The sequence below is a fragment of the Papilio polytes genome, unplaced genomic scaffold (genome assembly GCF_000836215.1).
Source record: "Papilio polytes unplaced genomic scaffold, Ppol_1.0 DF823991.1, whole genome shotgun sequence".
Lineage (NCBI taxonomy): Eukaryota > Metazoa > Arthropoda > Insecta > Lepidoptera > Papilionidae > Papilio > Papilio polytes.
In genome coordinates, this window is record NW_013525213.1 from 2,181,481 (window position 1) to 2,204,052 (window position 22,572).

Below are 22,572 nucleotides of genomic sequence, written 5' to 3' on the forward strand. Positions count from 1 at the left end.
CACCTTTCTCTCCCGGTCCTTGTATAGCTGAGACTGTAACATCGAATATTTCTCCATAACCTGGTAACTGAGGTTCGTGTGCTGTGATCACGGAGGCTTCTGGCCTGTACCGGGAGCCGTGGGGCTTGAAATCTGGATCATCTAGCACTATACCAGGTCTTGGTCGATAGGGATGGTAGGGTATACCTTGTGAAGCTGGAAGACAAATTTATAGCTATAGATAATCAATTTATAGCTTGAAAAAAGCTTGAAGTTAGCCATTAGTTTCGTTATTACACTTACGTGGTAAGGGTTGGGAATTAATCGATGATGATTTGATGTCTTCATTAACACTCGGCTCTACAACTGCAGGAACATGACTTGCGAGACCTTCAGTAGGTGTTGGTGAAAGTAAAGAATTGGTTGTTGAACTAACATCCGATATAGATGATTGTATAAAATGCTCCGTTAGTGTTTGGTTCTTTGAAATCTCGACTGGGCTCTCTTTTACAGCTTGTTTGTCTTTGGTTTGATTATCCTTTTCACTACTGAGTTGTGCATCTTTTTTATTATCTTTTTCTGGTTTGGTAATAATTGGTTTCTCCGTTGTGGGCTTCTCTGTGGTTATACGAAATGTCTCTTTCGGTGGTTGTGTGGATGGCTGTGTTGTAGGTGGTTTTGTGGGCGGCTGTGTTGTAGGTGGTTTTGTTGGTGGTGGTGTTGGTGGTTCAGTTGGAGGCTCTGTTTGTTTTTCAGTCGTTGTCGTTTTCTCGGTAGTTGTCGTTGTCGTAGTAGACGTTGAGGTAGTTGGCGGTTCAGTTGTTGTTGTTGTGGTTGTGGTTGTAGTTGTTGAAGTAGTAGTCGTAGTGGTAGAAGGTGTTGTTTCATCCTGTGTGGGCAATTGAACTTCGTCATCGATTTCTGGAGTATTTGCCTGTGGTACATTTTGAGAAGAAACTGTTTCTTTATCTCCTTGGTGTATATTGTTTTCTGAATGACCACTTTCATTTTCGTTTATTGCTTCCTCAGGATCGGTATAATCTAAGTTAGGGATATCAATCGGTGGAGGAGGTGGTGTTGGTTTATATATTTGCATGTTAGGGTTCGGTCTCCTGTGGGGTGGCCAAGGCCGAGGTCTCAGCCAGGGAGGCGACGGTCGACGAAACCCTGGTCGATGAGAAGTCATTGGTGGAACAATTTGCTCAGGTAAATTGACACCATGATATGGCGGGCGATCGAAAGGATAAGGGGGAGGTGTTGGATGGAATGCGAACGCTGGAGGTGATACGTTCTGCTCGAGATCTGGGAGGGGAGGAACGTCCGATATTTTAGGGGGACCACGATTGTTTATTCTCGAAGCCATGGGTCGGCCCGGTCTACCATTAAGTAGCTGCGTATTCGCCTGTACGTTAACATTACCGTTTAATAATTTGACAATTCCTGTAATGATATTTTGAATCTCCGAATTTTGTCGGCCTTGCTCCCTATGGGTAGCTGTTGCAAAAATCGGTTGCACTGCAGACGGCCGTACTTTGGGCCCCGTAGGTGCGAGTGCGCGCCCCTTCGGGACCCTTTTGGCTTCCCCCGGAAACTTAAAATTAAGTTTATCACCAAATCCCTCTGAAGATACGAACATTTCTTCATCTTGATCGTGTAAAAATACTAGAGTTTTCGTTGGAGTAATATCAAAGTACTTTCTCTTATTATGAAGTTCTAACTCGTTGTCGATTTCATTGTGATTCGATGTGGGTATTTCTTCAATATTAATAGACCTCGACTCCCTATCATTGGGATCAGCAGATCTCGCTACTATAAAATGGGTATCAGCATCATCTTCTCCTTCTATAATTTTTTCTAGTTCCGTATCTAGTTCTACGTCAAATTTGGCACTAGGTTCTATCCTAAAAGCTAAGTTTTCTGTGTTCGATGTTTGTAATACGTCATCTAGATTTAATTTTTCGTTGATTTCAGACTTTGGTGATAGATGTGATATTGTGTATATTTGTTCATAACCTGAAACAAAAGTGAATCATTAAAACATTTGCAATAAGATTAAGTATTTACTGGTATTATTTCTCAGTGAAATAAACGTATTTATGCATGTCTAGAATTATTTCAAACACGCTTAACTATACTCAAGAGAATCCGCTTATTTCACAGTTAAGAAAAATTCTCTAGAAAATTACTGTTCCAATCCCGGGCATGTCTAGTTCCGGTGCAGCTAACTGAATACGAGCTATTACTAGTTCTTGCTCGTTCCACGAAGCTAACAGAGTTAGCAGACATAATGCGAGCTCCGTGTGACATAATTTGACGTGTGACATAATCGCAGACAAGTGTACGGTACTGTAAAGGGAACAATAGGACCGCCGCTCGTAACAGAACACATTAATAATAAAATCACTCGTCACTTTCACTAGCATATTACGAATTACGAGTCACTGCTAACTGCGGGTAGTTTTATAATTTACTAGTTACAGCTCGCGACTTCATCCGCCTGGTATTTAAAAATAAAGTTAAAAAAGCATTTGCTACTTAGTGGTTACGTAGCTATTTAATGGTGCAAGAATTTTTGAAATCGGCCCTGTAGTTTTTGAGTCATTTCAATACATGCCAAATTACAAATCTTTCCTCTTTACACTATTGGTAAAAAATACTATTTTTAGTCAAGTTACATTCTTATATTTTCTCAACTTAGATTGTCAATTTAAGATTTTTCTTAAAATACAATTAAATCTCATTACAACTGAGTACCAACACGTACGTAACTTGAAGTAACAAAAAAGTTCAAGTCATCATGTACACCCGTCCACTAAGCAGCAACCCTCTTTCTACGGAATGTGGTAAAACAACTGCATATACTGTTGGGGCTATCGTACGTACTGTTTCTCCGTCACGCCCGAGCGGCGTTAAGTATCGGAAGACGGAGGTTTCTATTCCGACGTGTGTTCAAAGAGAAATGCCGAAACGCTAGTAGATTCAAGTCAACCTTAATTTGTATTATTAATAAGTTTGTACTATTATCTTCAGAGAGACTAACGCATTGAAATGTTATGTTTTCAATTTGTAGTGTTTACATATATTTTTTTAAATAATTTGAAGCATCAATTTTGATAACAATGTCCTCTTAATCAACCCTTAATAATAATAAAGTCAAATTTAGTTATTCAAAAACTTACTATACTCTAGATATATGGACCGGTAACAGATCCTAATATCGCGGTTAGTTCTGTTAGATCTAGTAAAGATTTTTGGACATTGAAAGAGTGGCGTCAGTGAGTCATAATTTAGTTAACGTGTATCTACCGGGTCAGACATAGTTGTCGGACTATACAATTTCAACACAATTTAGAATCACATGTAACTTTTATTAAAAATTTTCTGACATCCACAAAATCGTTTCTGCGTCTTGATTTTGACAAAGATTTTATTACGTAAAGGGAAATCGTAACATTCATGTAATTAAAGTGAAAACATTAAATTCTTGTATAATACAATATTAACGCAATATGGAAATGTTAACAACCAGTTTGTGCCCTATATGAAAGTAGTTTTCGGTAGTTTTAAAGGCTTTCTCTAATAAACACACTATTATGTAACTACCATATTAGATTAAGTACTAGCTTACGCCCGCCATTCCATTTGTGCAGAATCTATACTATTATAATAAAGCGTAAACAGACACTTCTTTGTTGCCTAAGATGTCAGCAATTACAGCATATTTTTGAATAATCCTTCTTTTAATAAGAAGCCCTACACTTACGTCACGATTTAGGCTATATATACTTTCACGCCATTAAACTTAGGGTGTATTTTGGATAAAAACCCTAATGTGGGAAAGACCATAAGTTGCTGCCAACATCAAGGAAGCAAAATTGCTAAGGTTTGTCATGTCATGTCATTTTGACATTTGCTATTGATAATTTGACGCATGTAAACAATAAAATATTATTTTTATAATTTCATGCGGATGAAGCCGCACAGGTACAGCTAGTTTTAAAATAAAGTAAATACGCTAAGCTATGCTCTACATCGCTGCCAAAGTTCGTGGAGATCCGATAAGTCATTTAGACGGTAAATTCTAACAAACATCCATCCATCTATACTTTCGCATTGATTATATTAGTAAGATACTAGTAAATAGGTAGATACAACACTAGTGATGACCTTCCCTAATCAAATTTCCTGATGAAACCTACATTACAAGAAAGAGCACATGTTTTTAAACATGTTGTAAAGGGTAAAAGGTAACTATTATTTTTCTGTAAAGCAATTTGACTACATGCTTGTTTTATTTATAATCCAAATTGTTTCTAACAAAGTTCTCGTCTTGTCTACCAAAATCCAGTAGCTATAAAACCTTCTTGTTATCGAGATGAAAACTAGTTGTGTTTATTGGAGAATGTCGAATCTTATCACCTGTTGAGTGGCTTGCAGCGAACTGACCGCATTCTAGTCTTGTAAACATTATTGAGGTTAAAGTTATAAGTATTCCAACTGTATGAGTTGACACGCACATCTTTGGGTGTATAAAGTGATTTTAAAAGTGACCTGCTGAGAATTTAAAATTGCTAAATTACGCTTGCTTATCCCATATTGTGAGATAGAGGACATAAGATACTAGTGCCATATATATGTTAAAAATGCCTAATTAAACTGATTACCGTATTTTTTTTATAACATAAGGTGGCAAACGAGCAAGCGACCACCCGAATCCGCCAAAATGGCGACTCGACCGGTGCCCATAGACATCCGCAATTGCAGATGCGTTGCCTACCCTTATCTGATGGAGGAAAAGACGCACATAAAGAGGATAAATCCCCTTCCTATGCATCTCCTGTACCGTCAAATCCACTTCCCGTTCCCATCCAATAATTATGTCTATACTTGTATACTAATATAATAAAGAGGAAAGATTTGTATTTTTGTATGTATTGAAATAACTCACAAACTATTGGGCAGATTTGAAAAATTCTTATACCGTTAAAAAGCTATGTTATCAGTGATTAACATAGGCTATAATTTTTTATTATTTTTTAATTCCACATCGCGAGCAACAGCTAGTAAAATTTTCCTAATTAACGTTTTTACCTGGATTAGTCTTGTCTAGTGTATTTCTCGTCTTGTGTACATCGTACAGGCTTTTGTCTATTATTAGTAAAACAAAAGATGAAGAACCACAAAAGGGTCATAGACTCAATAACAATTGTTATGAATCATGTACTATTATTCCTTTATTAATTTTTTATATATTATCTTTTACGCGATTGTTATTTATAATGAAACACACACTGTACTACATCATGACTCGTGTGAGAGTGCGACTTATATGGCCTGAATATTGTAAAGAAACGCCATTCTACAAAAATGATGGTGATCCCGCATGTTCATATTTTATCAGAAAATTACAGTCCCAATCTTACCAATATTATAAATGCAAAAGTTTAGATGTGTAGATGTTTGTTAGAGTTTGTAGCCTAAACTGATGAACGAATCTCGATGTAATTTGGCACAGATGTAGATAGTCTGGAAGAACACATAGGCTACTTACTTTTATTTTTTTAATTCCAAACGGAGGGAATCGAAAGCTAGTAAATATTATTTACCCTTTCGTTTTTTTTAGCAAAATAGAAATAGTAATAATGTATTAAATGTGACATTAGTGGAAACCCACTGTTAGATTGAGTGAAATAAAATTGATTATCTAAGAGTGCGTACTGACAAACGTTACAGTAATGTTACAAGATGTAACATTTACAAGTAAGACTACAATGCTTTACGTGTATGTTATAGTACACAGCGTCACGCACCTCGGCGAACATACTAGAACCATCATCTTTTGATACTGATGATTCTGTTGTAGATTTGTGCATTTATTAAATTTTATACAAATAATTAGTAAGTATGTAAGATGAGAAATGCAAAGTTGTTTAGAAATTGTCTAAGTCAATAACCTAAGAACGCTTAGCTGGAAAGCTCGAGATCATGCTTTAATACTTTCTACGTTAATTTTATTACGAAATGCAATTTACAAACTCGGAGGCCGGGGAAAGTGTAAGTCAACATGTAATATAGTTACTTAAATGTCGATACTGTAACAGCGTCGATATTTTTTTTATAACACAAGGTGGCAAACGAGCAAGCGGCCACCTGAAACCGCCAAAATGGCGAACCGACCGCTGCCCATAGACATCCGCAATTGCAGATGCGTTGCCTACCCTTATACGACGGAGGAGGAGACGCACATAAAGAGAATATTTCCCCTTCCTATGCATATCCTCCACCGTCAAATCCACTTCCTCTTCCCAACCTCTCCTTAAAAGAAAAGGGTGGTAAAGAGAAAGGGACTTAAATTATGCCTTAAATTAGGCGATATTAAAAAATGTAGTTATTTCTTTAAATCTGCTATATAATATAGTTTCCATCCAAATTTATAGCGATTCGCAATTTTGGGATGTAATTGGATGAGATGGGGACTACTGTGCAAACTATCATCTACATGCAATTGGTCCACCTTTTAAGACATACAATAAACTACGAGCGGCTGTTAGGTTTGAATCATATTATACCAGTTATTAGACAAACAATTCTGAATTTTGAGACACGATTGTGCTTCTAGAACTGGGAAATGATCAGAATTATTAATTTAATAATTAGGATTTATCCAATATTATCTGACTTTTTTTACTTGAAGATCGACTTTATCTTTTTTACTAGTATCAAGTTTTATAATTATTTTCTAATACGTCATTAAATTATATCGAAATAAACGTGATCGAAGTTTATAAATTCATTCGGAACTCACGTTACGTCCATTGAGGTCAATGACCTCATAAAAATCTAAAATGGCTGCCAATTATACAACCTACACCGAAAACGTTAACTTATTGAGGGCTGTGAATGACTAAGGCATTTTAATGTTACCATCATTATATATTTTTTAAGGGACAATGTGAGCCAGAAAAATAATATTTGATAAATTGTTATCAACATAGTTACTAGGATAAAATCAAAAAATAAAATAGCGTAACTCCTTAAAGACCGGAACAGTAACGTTTTGTCGTGCTTTCTTGTAAAAAATAAGGAAAAAAGAAACGATATGTACTTTACTTTAGTGAAAACGATGATTCTCCACTACACTTGTGGCCATGACAGTTGACAGCTGATGACCTTAGCTTTCTCAAGGGGGGACAGTGCCTTGACTTGAATTTTTCTGATTGTAGCTGTGTATACTATTCGCATACTTTTCACTACTTAACTAATTATTTACTTATTAATAAATTAAATAAATACTAGCTTCCGCCCGCAACTCCGTCCGCGTGGGATTAAAAAAAAAGTGTGTAGCTTATGTGTTCTTGCAGATTATCCAAATGTTATGGAGATCCGTTCAGCCGTTTAGGCTACAAACTCTAACAAACATCCATCCATCTAAACTTTCGCATTTATAATATTAGTAAGATAAATTGGTGAAAAACTCAAAGTTATCCTTTGCTTGATCAGGTTATAACTTAAGTCATGTATGAGGACAGTTATCGAAAGTGTATGGTAACTGTTAACCGATGGCAGCGGACAGGTCTAGGCGCGGCTGTTAGCTATTTGGGTTCCTCCGTTATAACACGATATTCATGGATTCTTAAGTTTCCATTTATTAAGTCTCTCTTTGATGTGTCATATCTTCTATTAGAAAAAATCGTAATTATATGGTATTTAACATTGAGGTTAACAGACCCTAATCTGTAATCTGTACTAATATTATAAAGAGGAAAGATTTGTATTTCTGTATTTTTGTATAACTCAGAAACTACTGGGCCGATTTGAAAAATTCTTTCACCATTAAAAAGCTACGTTATCAGTGAGTAACATAGGCCATGTTTTTTTATTACTTTTTATTTAACGCAGACGAAATTGCGAGCAACAGCTAGTCATTTTATAAAGGGGAAAGATTTGAGTGTTTGTTTGTTTGCATTTAATAGGTTCCAAAACTACTCAAACTATTTTAAAAAAATCATAATTAAAAGCTACATTATCATAAATTAATACATAGTCTTGTATAACATAACAAAAGATATAAGAAGTATATTTTGTCACCCAAGTGAATCTGGGGACGATCCCTAGTCTAGGCTGAGTCATCTTTAGATTCTTAGAAACTAGATTATTCCGGTTACGAATAACTATTTGAATATAAAATCGTAAATCTGACACATATAGGCATTACAAAACCCTTGTATTTTCGTATGCAATGTGTGTCAAGTCTCGAGACGAATTGTTTAAAAATTGTTCTCATTCTTATGAATACCGCAATAGTCATGTTAAAATTGTGAGAAGCAGTTTAATACGTAAAAAGACGTATACAAATTGGTTCTCTCAGCTGTTTTTAGTAAGTATGAAAAGGATGGACATTTTTATACAGATCCGACATCCATGTGAGCTACTAATTTTAACTGAAACATTAATAACATTATAAACAGAGAGATAGATTGTCTATCTCTTTCTGTAATCCCTTCGTGTTTCGAAATGTGCTGTGATTTACTTTCACCTCAAATCACGAAGGCTTTCGTTTTTGTCTCACCGAATTCTTACGATGTTACTAAGCATATGTACTAACTACTTTAGCTAATCTGTAATAACATTATAAAGAGGAAAGATTTGTATTTTTTATAAAATGAAAGGGGGCAAACGAGCGGCAAGAACACCGAGGTGGTCAACGACGCATTTTGGTATGCATTGTATTAACTCAAAAACTACTGGGTCGATTTTAAAATTTGTTTTACCATTAAAAAGCTACGTTATCAGTGAGTAACATAGGCTGTATCTTTTATTATTTTTTAATTTCACGCAGACGAAGTCGCGAGCAACAGCTAGTGTAGTAAAACATTATTAGTGTTAATTTATTTATTGCAGCACTTTATAAAGCCTAAAGGCTGTACACGGAAAGCTCAACAAAACTTGATGCTGTACTTGGACGATGTGTGCTGTGCTTTTCACGATTATTGACAGTTTAAATTTGGTTTTTACCTATTTTATTGGTTGAATTCAAACAAAGATTTCAGTATCTCGTGGAAGATTAGCGCTGGGTACTTCGATCAGAAGCATCCAGCATTTATAGCTGAGCGAGTACTCACTCCGGTCAGCACTGCATACACATTTTAAATACTTCGTTTGTCCTGTAATTACGTGTTTATTGTTTTCCTTTTTAATTACTTTATTGTATTTTTTCTCTAATTCCTAATTGTGTTGCAGTGGTGATAAGATTAAATGTTATTTTATTTTCATTTTATTTTATTTTATCTACCTCCAATTTATGTAACCACCATAACATTCTGTCTGTCAATTTAATCTATAAAATAAGAATAGTTATGTTAAAAACATCTTTTTATATTCATTAAATTCGTATACTACATACGGATGTAATGCTTTTTCATACCATCAATAATGATATAAAAACTTTTTATAATCAAACGTAGAAATTTGGCGATCTGTAGGCGATAGGGGAACGACCCCAAGTCCTTGAAATCGTCTCACTATAAACAGCTCGAATGAATTTTGACATAAAGATTGAAACACACCAAACAAGTAGGACGTCATAAGGTGAATTTTGGACTTTAGTATTTCGAAAAGTAATAATAAGTTGTAAATATTGTACTACTGTCAGCTAATAAAAGCTTTAGCTTCAATCTAAATGACAAAAGGTAATATAGTATATTTCTTTAACTATTTTAAGTTAGTGTACATAACTACCTTGAAATAACAATTACCTTATCATGATAGAAACAAAAAAAATATAATATTTTCCAACTAATTATTTTCATAACGATTCATTGAATTAATTAACAATAGCAACTATGACGTCATAACACTCAGTGTGGCATTGCCCTTATAAACATGGTTGTCGAAGAAAGAGGAGCCGAAATGTTTTTTGATTTCTTCATTCGATAATTCGTTTTTTGTTAACATTTCTTGCTCGTGCGTGGCGACTGATGTTGTAGACGTAAAGAATTACGTGACATTTAAAAAACACTTTAATGTAATCTACTGTTGATACTGACGCAAATACTTTGACTTTAAACTGTCCTGTGCTCACTGGACTAGACAATAATTATGATATACAAATCAGTAAGGAGGTGTTGCCACTATACTTGTCTCTTTTACACAAGTCTGACTATAACACAAGTCAATACAACAACCGTATCCATTGGTTTTTCGCCAATATCAATTTTACCGGAAATGAGGTCGATAACATTAATGTTATTAAAATTAGTTATAGAGATGGTTTTTCGTATATACGGTAAAATTGTTATTTACTTGGTATTATCAATATATGAATATCATTAACTTGTTATTGAATGACGCAAAAACCAACGTTAATGGATACGCGCGCGGCAGGTAAATGATATGGCCTACTAAATCCACCCTTAATAACCTACAAAGTTAATGGTTTATCTAATAGTCTATTCAAGTTGATATTAATTAAAATAGGTGCAACGAACTGTAGTTCTTTGATTTAAAATAATTTAAATCTACCTTACTTTTAGAAAATTTGGGTTAATTAAAAACAAGCTGAATCCCTTATTTTTTTGTTTTGTTTTTTTATTTATTAAAGATGATTATTCATGGATTGTTACATCTTGATTGTCTACTATCTTGTAATTCGTAGCATACTATTATAAACGCGAAAATTTAAATGGATGGATGTTTGTAACGTAACTCCAAAACTACTCAACGGATTGAAATTTTGCACAGATGTATAGATGATTACTTTGGAAAAACACATATGCATAACAAGTTTTTGGTAATTCTGCGCGAACGTTGTCGCGAGCGAAAGCTAGTGTTATAAAAAATATAACTTACCATTAACAACTTGTATAAGTATAGCGAACAGCGCTGCGCAGAGCCGGCAGCGTGTCCGCCATCGCCCCCTAGCGGCCATTTTGTTTTGGCGGCAAACTTGACAGTTCACTGACGTCCATCCGTGCAACACCACATTACTTACAAAACAAACCAATATATATTCGGACGGTCACATCTGTCGTAGTCAACTGAAACAACGAAAATTAAGGAATTGTTAACATCAAATCATCCTAAAGAGTTTTTACGTGAATCAAATACATACAAAAATCCTAAAATACAAATCTTTCCTCTTTATAATATCAGTATAGATATAGATTACTGTACTACCCCATAAAATATAGTTTGAAAACTTACATTTAAATACCAAGTACAAAAGACTTCAACGAATGACTTAGAAAATTATGTAGACATCGATATCGTTTCATTATTTCTTACAAAATTTAGTGGGACAAATGGTGTCTATATTTTGTATATAAAATCTAAAGGACACGTGCAAAAAAAGTAAAAGAAACTAAACCACATTTACACTTATTACAATAGTTAACATTATCAGGAACTACATTGGTTTGACCTACTAACCGTTTTTCATGCAGAAACGTACCGTGACGTCACATAGTACAGTCAGCTTCGCTAAAAGTATTCGAGATATAAATAGTTTAATGAAATAAACAACTGTTTACTTGAATAAAACATTTACTATATCGCTTTAGAACTAAAACTAGACGTTAGTTAAGAATGTGGAGGGGTACACCGGTAGAGGTAGACCTAAAAAGAGATGGATGGATTGTGTGAAAGGGTACATGATCAAGAAGGGAGTGATGACTGAGATGACGGATAATAGAGTTATTTGGAGGACGAAAACCCGGTGTGCCGACTGTAGGAAAAGGCAGGGGAGATCATGATAATGCTTTAAAACTAAAACACCATCTGAAAATCCCGCTGTACCTTCAAGGACGTATACCTCCTCGAAATTTGACAGAATACTTGTCATACAAACTTACATACGCGCTTTGTTTTGCATTTTACGATCCAAAGTGTGAAGCTAATTTAATTCGTTAACTGTACATATTAGTAACGATGTCACATACGTGCGGCACTTTATTGAATAACAAACACATAACAGTCCGCATAAAAATGTATTTGGCATAACCAAATATATCGATAGAAAACTGACTGCCATATAATATAGGATATAAGTATACATAACTATTGTAACATAAATAATCACTACACGTAACCAATTGGTGACCATCTTTGTTTGCATCTTGAGAGACCCCGGGATCAGAAGACAGAACTCCTGTGCTTTCGTAAACTATGACTCAAGACCTCACTTTATTGTCACTTTCCCGGAATCATTTAGGAAAGCGATCAGCCCCTCCCCTCTCCACTATCGCATGCAAATCGCCCATGACATTGACCCCCTTGCCACGTGTGGCTCTTCTTATTGTCACTATTCTATGTTCATTTCCAAGTATACACTATACAATTTTATTAAATTTCAGTTTTAAATTTCGATATGCCAGTTAAAATAATTAGCGAGTATAAATGTACAAATGTACAAGGCATAAATTTATAATATCGTGAGCTCTACTGATGTATTTTTAATAATCTATCATTCAATCAGAAACCTACGTCACAATAACGATAAAGAATGAAAGAAAAAAGGACCCGTGAGTGAGAAAGTAGGGTTCGACCGCAAACCCAGTTTAACATTTGAGGAAAGAAACCTTTGAAAAGTCAACCAGCGATGTTACATAATAAAAAATATGCAAGTCAATGGAGAGTCGTTAAAATTTCATCAGTAAACTTTTATGCTGAATATAGAGAGATTTTATTTTCACTAATAACTTAAGAAACTTATGATTTATTAATCAAACATAACAAATGTTATGTAACTTTATAATGGTACTTAATATTCTGACGAATTTAACTTTCTCACTCAGAAAGAAAATGTCGTAAAGAAATTTGTATATAGTCTCTATGTTCGAGTCATTCCATGAGTCGACTTCGTATAATTCTTTTTGGAAGTGTCTTGCGATTAAAATGCAAATTATATAGGACAGCAAGAATTCGCAGGCCACATCTAGTAGCTATAAGTATACGAATAGCTAAGTAATTGTTAATTCACGTGGCAGCTCGAGCGTACAGTAACGGTGGCTTGATCAAACGTTGGCGTGTGTGCCCAATGTTTGCTCAAACTGTCCTGGAATTCCAACTGGCCTCGATCCTATAGCGTATTACGAGGTAAGTGGTAACCTATAGGATACGATTTATTATGTTTATGCCATGTCTGTTTTAGTTATCTGAAGAGAACATATTAGACATGTGAATGAAGAGGTGTTCACCGGAGGAAGGCCTAGAAAGAGGTGAATGAATTGCGTGAATGACATGATCAAGAAGGGAATGACAATTGAGATGAATGGAGATAGATCAAAATAGAACGAGGACCTATACCGACCCTGGTAAGAGGATAGACAGAATTATGATAATGAAGAGAAATATATTTATATAATTTATGACAGAATAGATATTTTTAAATTAAGAATACATTTCAAGCTGTATAAGGTTATAAATTATTTACTTAGAATGTTAATATCATAATATAAAAGAGAGAGTATGGTCTAGTTATTTTAAGTTACTGCCAATTACTTTACTCTAACAATATTTCTTAAGTTACGTTTAAATCATAGTTTAGTAACTTTCTTCATTTTTAATGTTCTACAACTTAATTTGTGACTGTTTCTATTTTAATACTAAGTATATGAGAAATATAAAACAATATCTTCACGGCGTTTACGAACTAGTGTAGACACGGGCATACGTTAACGGTACGACAGGTGACCTACATACCAGCCGAGCTATCGACTGACAAGCCGTTTTGTTTATCGCTTACGTGTTGCTTCTAAAAATAAACGTGGGTTTCCACTGCCAATATTTTGTAACGAAACCAAATATGTTTTTAGCTTGAATAACATTAATAGGGTCATATATATACGTATTGTTAACTACCATCTACATACGATACAATATATTAATTATTTTCTCACATAAAAGCACTAAATAGATTAATATGTCATAGAGTGGACATTTGTATATTTCCTTACAAACCTCAGATGCAAATAAATACCACCACATATGACTGACTGATGAATGACTATACTTGTTACCTAGCATCAATGCATGAAAGTTTAGTTCGTGTTGTCCTTTCTGATGAGTTGAACATCTTTGTCATACGTCATACGTAATTCGTTATCACACAACAGTGGCAACACTAGCGAGTTGTCATTGCAAGCGGATCTTCAATGTAGCACGGTGCTTAAGCATGATTCAGACATCCGGCTGAATTGCGATAGTTGCCTTGCGCAAGTGTTGCGGCGTGCGTCTTGTGACGCTCTACCACTCTGCGATGTAATTGTCTACGCTATACTTTTGTCTTAACGTTTAAAGCGGCAGAGATTTTTCTTTCAGTTCCTGCAGTACTCGGTAGCACACCCTGTATATCATGTATACATTTCTTAGTCGCACTGTAAGCCAGATACGTACCAAGTGTTTATTATAAATGAGAAAGTTTAGATGTATGTTAAAGTTTGCCTTTTCCACGAACGGATTTCGATTAAATTTGGCATAGATATAGAGTATAGTGTGGAAAAACACATAGCCTTATTTTTTTTTATTCCACTGATGTGTAATCCAGACTGTGTTTTATAACTGTGCCAAATTTCAATAAGATATGTTGAACCGTTGCATAATGATCGAGTAAACATTAAATAACTAAATTAATAAATCCCACGGGAACCGTAAGTATTCCCGGGATAAAAAGTAGCCTATGTGTTCTTCCAGACTATGCTCTAAACCTGTGCCAAATTACATGGGGATGGTTTAGGCTACAAACTCTAACAAACATCCATCCATCCATCCATCCATCTAAACTTTCACATTTATAATATTAGAAAGATTACAGTTATCATTATCTAAATGCATTTAGAGATATAATCACATTTAACAATGGTAGAGTCCGCGGCATTACTACATCCTCGATTATTGCACAAACACACAGGAGACACGAGACAAGTGGATTTACTACGCTATCTTTACGATTTTAGGGTGCCGTTTGCTTAAAAAGTTTCTTGTAAAATTAGCAGGTTAACAAGGGTAAATAAAATCAAACCGGATTATGAATTGGCCGGAAGTACGTAATACAACTTGCACAATATTCTGTCATTGATTCACCGAAGTCTTACATAACAAATGACGTACAATTCCTTCTTGTAGACGTAATAAGTTAAGAAGATAAAATTAAGACCAGACCATAAATATCCATATTTTACCAGTAGATTAAGTTAAAGTCAAATTACGTAAGTTTTACCTTAGTTAGATCCAGATATGTAGGCGTTAGAGTACGGCGCGGTTAGTTGACCGCTAGGATGCTATACAGAAAGCGCCGCAGATCTGTGAATCACACAGTCTAAAACAATCCTGTTCACACTCCCCCCTTCCTAGGACTAAAAGTGAGCAGTTAAACCGGTATTTGCACTGTTAATGATTTTTGGTTTAGTTTGTTTTTATCTATTCTTCTATATAATATGATAAAGCGTGAAACACACTACTTCGTGGCGTAGGATGTCAGCAATCACGGCATATTTTTGAATAAATAGCTCTACATTTACACACACTTTAGGCTATATATTTTTACGCTATTAAACTTAGGGGGTAAATAAATTGGAAAAAACCTTTATGTGGGAAAGAGACTATAAACTTCAAGCTGCCAACATTATGGAATCAAGGTTGTCATTTATGCATTTGAATTTTGACATTACACAAATGTAAATCACACTAATATTATAAATGCGAAAGTTTAGATGGATGGATGGATGGATAGATGGATGTTTATTAGAGTTTGTAGCCTAAACGGTTGAACGGATTTCAATGAAATTTGGTATAGATGTAGAGGATAGTCTGGAAGAACATAAAGGCTGCTCACTTTTGTTCTTTTTTAATTCCACGCGGACGGGCTCACGGACGGAAGGTAATAGAATAAAGTTATTAAAAATTTAATGCGGATGTCCAGGGGAACAGCTAGTAATAAATAAATAATTTAAAGTACAAGTGAAAATTCACGTATTGTACAAAATACGAGCCCGCATTCTGCATTCCCTTAGCATTTAAAGTGAAAACGATTGCGATAGTGATGTCGGAACCGAACGTACTTGTGTAGAAACTTCACTACCAATACGTATATGTATAACTGAGAATGTTTTGTCTAAAAATTCCGATTGTCGTCTCGTTCACTCTCTATTAATATAACAAAGACCACATGTTTTCTTACGATGTTTGAAATTGGTAACTTATACATTGTAATTGATATTACAATATTGACATAAGAAATTCTTACTAATGTAAATAGTAAAACTGTATATGGGAATCTCGAGATATTTTCTATGTTTGTTAAGCTACGCTTGACCAAGATCCCACCGGAAGAAAGTCTTACAGCCAAAAGATTTTGACGGTATTTCCAAACCAAAACGACTTAGGGTCCATTAAGAAACGAGCCTATCATTTCCTCAAAAATCGGCAACGAATCTGTAGTCCCTCTAGTGTTGCGGACGTCTATGGGCTTAGTTGACCACCTCGATGTTCTCGCCGCACGTTTGCCTCCTTTTATTATAAAAATAAAAAAAGATGGTACGCACTAGCCTAATAAGTAGTTATTTACTCTCCTTTAAATCTATCATACTTTATAGATGCGAAAGTTTGGATGGATGGATGAATGTTTGTTACTACTTGTTCCAAAAACTTTAACAGATCTCGCTGAAATTTGACACAGATGTAGAGTATAATCTGGAAGAACACACACTCTTTTAATATGCGCAGCATATCGCGGGCAAAAGCTTGTATATTAACATTTACGAATTTGTCTAACTGTGCCGAATTTAACAAACATGCGAATTGACAACTGTAAACCCGTTTTTTAATATTTAATAACAATGAAATCCACTGTTTCTTTCTGTTAATGGAAATAAAACGTTTCCACGTTTCCTACTGTTAATGAAAATAAAACTTTGTACAGTGATTTTTTTAAAAATCAGTTGTCCAATTAAGAGCTAGTCGTAAGATATCGCATCATTGTTGGTGGAAAGACACGGACTCACCGGCTTTAGTTGCATTGCCAGTGGAAACATGCAGTTAGCCGCACGGAGTCCGCAGGAACCGGTCAGAGAGGTGGAAATATTTGGGTTATCTCGTGCCGTCCGGTTACCTACTTATTGTTTGTGGGTTACTCTCGCTTGCAATCCTTGACATTGAATTAGGATTTTGAAAATCTCTACTTATGTTTTTATAACGGACCAATAAGCCATTTTAGTATGTACGCCAATCTTAAACTACGATTTATATTAACACTAGCTTACGCCCGCGACTCCGTTCGCGTGGAATTAAAAAAACAAAAGAGAGTAGCCTATGTGTTCTTCCAGACTATCCTCTACATGTATACCAAATTTCATCGAGATCCGTTCAGCAGTTTAGGCTACAAACTCTAACAAACATCCATCTAAACTTTCGCATTTACAACATTAATAAGAATAGGATTTTAAAGTCTGACAGATTGAAGGCCCCTACCAAAGATTTTATAAAATTGTAAAGAAAATGCACGTTAATTTGCTGTTATTGTTTGTATTTACTTAAGTTAAAACGGAAGAAAAGAATTCTTCTCTATTTAATGAACTCCGGTGGCCGCTTCCTTGTTAATCATACTTCATACTCGTCATACTAATCATACTAATATTATAAATGCGAAAGTTTAGATGGATGGATGGATGTTTGTTAAAGATTGTAGCCTAAACGGCTAAACGGATTTCTATTACATTTGGCATATACGTAGATACGTCTGGAAGAACACATAAACTACTCACTTTTGTTTCTTTTTTTAAAACCTAGTCTTACTATAAAAAAGTAACTTGATAATTGGTCAATTCGCGCAAAATGTAGAGGTAGTTTTCTCCTTACTGTATTAAGACGGTTTTGTTTTTGTTTCGAATCTAGTGAAAACCGGATAACACTTCATTTTATAAAAATGCTAATATCTTCATTGATATGCAAGGGAGCGTGTAGTCCACTTTTTACTCTGTATTTTTGGGTGAAATCATACAAGTATAGCCAGTTTAGTGAACACAATAATTATAGAAATACTCAGAGTTGAGATTAAGTAAAAAATCTCTATAACAAATTACTTCTTTAAGGATCAGTCTCTACTGTCGCCCTGGGCGTGACATCTACGGCGCCCTAACTACAATACAATAAGAAAAAAGCGGCCATTTTATATCCGGCGCCCAGGGCGGTTATCAATCTCGCCCTATCCTTACCAATACTGAATGACTATGCATCGATGGCGTCATCGAAGATGTAGGCTAGAATAGGCGCTAGATTGGATGCCTGACGGCGATAGTGTTCATGTTTCGTCATGCCTATGAAGGTGCGTGCGGAGCCGAAACTGGCCAAACCGCGTGCCCCTCCCGCGATTCGGCCCGTATGGCACGAGGGTCGGTGGGGCCATAGGTAGTGTTGGGCTTAGAATACTGGATGACTAAATACTAATGAGGCAATACAAATTGTTTTTGCAAGTATTTAAGTTTTTTCGTTCAAAAGTGATTAAGGCAAGTTTGTTTACATTTAACACAGTTTACCTACACTTTAATTCGTAACATTTGATTCCATTCACCCAGTTGCGTGCTAGCGTGAATATGTACAGTTATATTACAAGTAAAACAACACCGTTTCCAAGCTATGGATCATCGGATATAATTGTTTTCATACTGCTTTCTACGCACGTAAATTAAAATTTAATTTAATTGGTTTCCTTTTTTTATATTTATACGCATTTCGCTTATAATACTTAAGTATATAACTATGACTTTCAAAGCTTACATTTATATCTATACTAATACTATAAAGAGGAAAGATTTGTATTTTTAAATGTATTGAAATAACTCAAAAACTACTAGACCGATATAAAAAAAAACTTACACCAATAAAAGCATCGTTTATCAGTGAGTAACATAGGCTATATTTTTACTATTTTTTTAATTTCACGCGGACGAAGTCGCGCGCAACAGCTAGTATTTGTATATACTTAGGAATGTTTTGTCTGTTTTAAAAAAATAAAACTCGAATGAAATGAGTCATAAGGTCTAAAAAAATTAGTTTGAATCGCCCTAAGAACTTTTCGCCTTCGTAAACAACGTTTTATAAATTGTGTTTCCATTATACTAAAAATGTAGGTTGTGGTTTTAAAAAAGCAAAGAAGTAACCCGGACGCTTTCCTTACGGGGTGTAGAATCAAGACCGGCCAACGGGGGCAAGTCAGAAAAAACTAAACAAACCAGCCCTAGGCCCGTACTCAAGAACATCGATACGTGTTAAAAGTGAAATATGAAAAAAAACAGTTATTTTTTAAACTTCGAAATTAAGTTCGACATATTTGACATAGATTAAACTTTTTATGGTATAGATTTATATTCAAAAATTATCGAAATTCTTACTTTTAGTTAATATATCAGCTGTTTGAATCACAAAAGTATGCTAAACGCAACAAGCACTATTTTTTACACGGTTTACCAACTTTCACATTTTATAATTCACTGACACACGAGTTCCGTATACATTCAAACAATCATTTTACTAATTATAATTACGTTGGACACGATTAATCTTATTTTTAATTAACAATCACGAATATTTTTCTTATTAATAATTTTTTTAATACAAGCGTCGAACTAAATTTTATTATGTTCAAACATGCGCGCGCAGTAATGGCCGATACGAACTGCCGCGTTTCAAAGACTTCACACAAGTCTTGAGAGGAAAAGAGATAAAACATACGTTTGCCGTACCATAGAAAGTGATAGCTATAGGTGCAGTGTAGCGGGAAGTTTTTTCTCCTTTCGCGCGTCAACTTTCTAAAACATGATGATTTTTGTCATATATTATCTTGAAACAATTATTTTCTTTGAATTAGTCTAATATTATTTAAAAAATATGTATACATCTAAATGTCTACTATTTTTCAAATTAAAAACCTACTTATTTTGGAAATTGCACTTCATAACTAGAATTGCTTTCAGTTTTCTATTTAGTAATGAAGATAAGAATACTTACAATTTAAGAAACATTATATTTAAAAAAACTTAAAAACCATCGAATGGTTGACGTCATAGCTTGCATCTTTAAAGTAACTAATTCACTCCACATCAACATGGCTCGTTGGTCTAGGGGTATGATTCTCGCTTCGGGTGCGAGAGGTCCCGGGTTCAAATCCCGGACGAGCCCGGCACAATGCTTTTTTTGCCTTCGGTAAAATGAAAACTTTTAGTAAACTTTTTTTTTTGATAGCTCGGTCGAGAGAAGTTAATTATCTTACCACTAGAAAAATATAATTAATAAAAACTACGTAAAACGGTTAACTTTTATATTTTATCTAAATACCATAATGAAAAAATATTCTTCACCTTTTTTTAATCTAACAAAAACGAAAAAAAAAAACATTTTTGTGGTAAAAAAAATTGGCAAATCACATGGGCTATTGAATGTATTATTTTGCCAAAAGAAATATTTGATTACTGCCCTCTATGGTTTCGAAATTGCAAACTTGGAAACCGCAAGTTTGGAGAAATTCTTTAATCGAAACATAGATGGCAAGCATAAAGGAAAATAACCCTACTTCTTTAAAACAACGCATTCTTCGTTATAATGTAGGAAGAAAATTGTCTATACAATTTTGCCGGGTTATCACGACAGGTGTTTGCCTACAACCCCTTCCCCTCATTCCTCAGAAAACATAACTGACAAACTAAACAATTTACGAAAGATACTTTTGTTATAAAATTTATTACTTTGTAGTGTACATACACAATGTAATAACTTTTTAGTTAAATTTTATTTCATTTATGTGTTATTGTGTACAGTTTAACTGTTATATCCTTAACTTAAAACATTCAAAAAGTATAACAATGTCGGGTGCAAGTACAAGCACAACTTCCCAAAGTCCTCCGGCAATTGCCTCAATAAACGATGTCAGTGCTTTATTTCAAACCGCGAAGAAGTATGAAGAACTAAATGTAATAGGAACAGGTATATTAATTATTTTATAACCTACTAAATGCCATGTGCCGGCGATGTTAATCTCGCGCATTTTTTGTTTGTAATCACTGCCATTAAGAAAAAAAAAATCCGCTTTTAGTACTCAGTATAGTGAAATTGTGTTATTCGAACGTTTTTGATGTATTACATACTCGATATATCGAATAACAAAGCTCATACAGGTTCCAGAGAGCTTTCTTTTGAAACAATGTGAACCTGACTTAATTGTCTAATACCACAAATAATGGTGCTCAAACTTATTTTTTTCAGGTGCCTATGGTACAGTATATAAAGCCAGAGATCTACACAATGGAGGTCAGATTGTGGCCATGAAGAAGGTCAAAGTAGCGCTCACAGAAGATGGTATACCTCTGTCTACATTGAGAGAAATTGCTTTATTGAGACAATTAGAAGCTTATAGACATCCTAACATAGTTCGGTGAGAATAATAATTGTTTTTGGTAATAGACAATACATGTTTTGGGATTTATTCTAACATGTTTTACTCTATGTTTTTATGTCTTACCTTATAGATTGGCATAAAGTAAGTATTCTTTTATATAAAACTTTTTTAAATTCAATATGTATTTAAAACTAGTTAAGCAACTGTTAAAAGCACAGCTATATTTTTCTTACTTATAGATGTTACTTCCTAATCTGAATATTTCACTTATGGAGGTTATTTGTTGGGATTGGGCAATTAATCTTGTTTGTAGAGGTTTCTAAATGATCCAAGTCTAACTGTATATTAAACTCCATAGATTATAAATTACTTTTTAAACTTATTTAGTCATACTTCATACTAATGTTATAAATGTGAAAGTCAAGACTGATAGATGGTTGCATAGATGTTTGTTAGAGTTTGTAGCCTAAATGGCTGAACGGAATTTGATTAAATTTGGTATACATCTGTAGAGGATAGTCTTGAAGAACACCATAGGCTCTTCACTTTTTTAATTCCTTGCGGACGGAGTGGCAGGCGAAAGCTAGTTCAACAATAAAAACTACGTAAAATGATTGACAATATTTATTTAGTCAAATCAAAGAATGGATTTTGATTCTTTCAGACTGCTAGATGTGTGTCATGGTGGTCAGTCAGTGGACCGTGAACATCAGTTGGTGCTGTTCTTAGTCTTCGAGCATGTAGAACAGGACTTGGAGTCATATTTGAAGAAAGCGCCAGGACCTCTAGCTGAGAACAGAATAAGGGTAAAGTTGATTTAGTATAGTACTTATTATGATGAAAACAATTAAATACATACCTTAAGAATTATAAAACTGGTGTAACTATTTACATATGACTGGGTAATTTATTTATCACTAGCTGTTGCTCGTGACTTCGTCCGCGTGAAATGAAAAATAATAAAAAAACATGCCCCATGTTGCTCAGCGATAACATAGCTATTTATTGGTAAAAGATTTGTTGTAATTTTTGAGTTATGATATTTCAATGCATACAAAAATACAAATCTTTCCTCTTTATAATTTTAGTACTGATTAATATGGTTTATGGATAGTATGAATGGATGTATGATCAAGTTATTATTGATAATTAATTTAAAAAAAAAATTAAGACTTCATTTTATGCTATAAAAATGATAACAACTGTATTTT

The 22,572-nt window shown here is 34.4% G+C and overlaps 2 protein-coding genes and 1 non-coding gene across 3 annotated transcripts in view; 2 read left to right on the top strand and 1 right to left on the bottom strand.

Annotated features, from left to right (window-relative positions):
- Positions 1 to 19,631, bottom strand: part of LOC106101277 — a 30,203-nt gene extending 10,572 nt beyond the window's left edge. Inside the window, exons 1-4 of the mRNA XM_013280443.1 lie at positions 19,362 to 19,631; positions 10,828 to 11,015; positions 283 to 1,992; positions 4 to 195 (exon numbers count right to left, since the gene is read on the bottom strand). Coding sequence (XP_013135897.1) covers positions 4 to 195; positions 283 to 1,992; positions 10,828 to 10,906 — 1,981 coding nt within the window. The 5' untranslated portion in view covers positions 10,907 to 11,015; positions 19,362 to 19,631. The remainder of the gene's footprint in view (positions 1 to 3; positions 196 to 282; positions 1,993 to 10,827; positions 11,016 to 19,361) is intronic.
- A 445-nt stretch (positions 19,632 to 20,076) lies between these two features.
- Positions 20,077 to 20,148, top strand: Trnap-cgg. Its single transcript has one exon. It is a non-coding gene; the product is annotated as a tRNA-Pro (tRNA).
- Positions 20,149 to 20,645: 497 nt separating this feature from the next.
- The window catches only part of LOC106101314 (cyclin-dependent kinase 6), a 3,386-nt gene continuing 1,459 nt past the window's right edge, over positions 20,646 to 22,572 (top strand). The window contains exons 1-3 of the mRNA XM_013280492.1: positions 20,646 to 20,949; positions 21,229 to 21,397; positions 22,026 to 22,167. Coding sequence (XP_013135946.1) covers positions 20,766 to 20,949; positions 21,229 to 21,397; positions 22,026 to 22,167 — 495 coding nt within the window. The 5' untranslated portion in view covers positions 20,646 to 20,765. The remainder of the gene's footprint in view (positions 20,950 to 21,228; positions 21,398 to 22,025; positions 22,168 to 22,572) is intronic.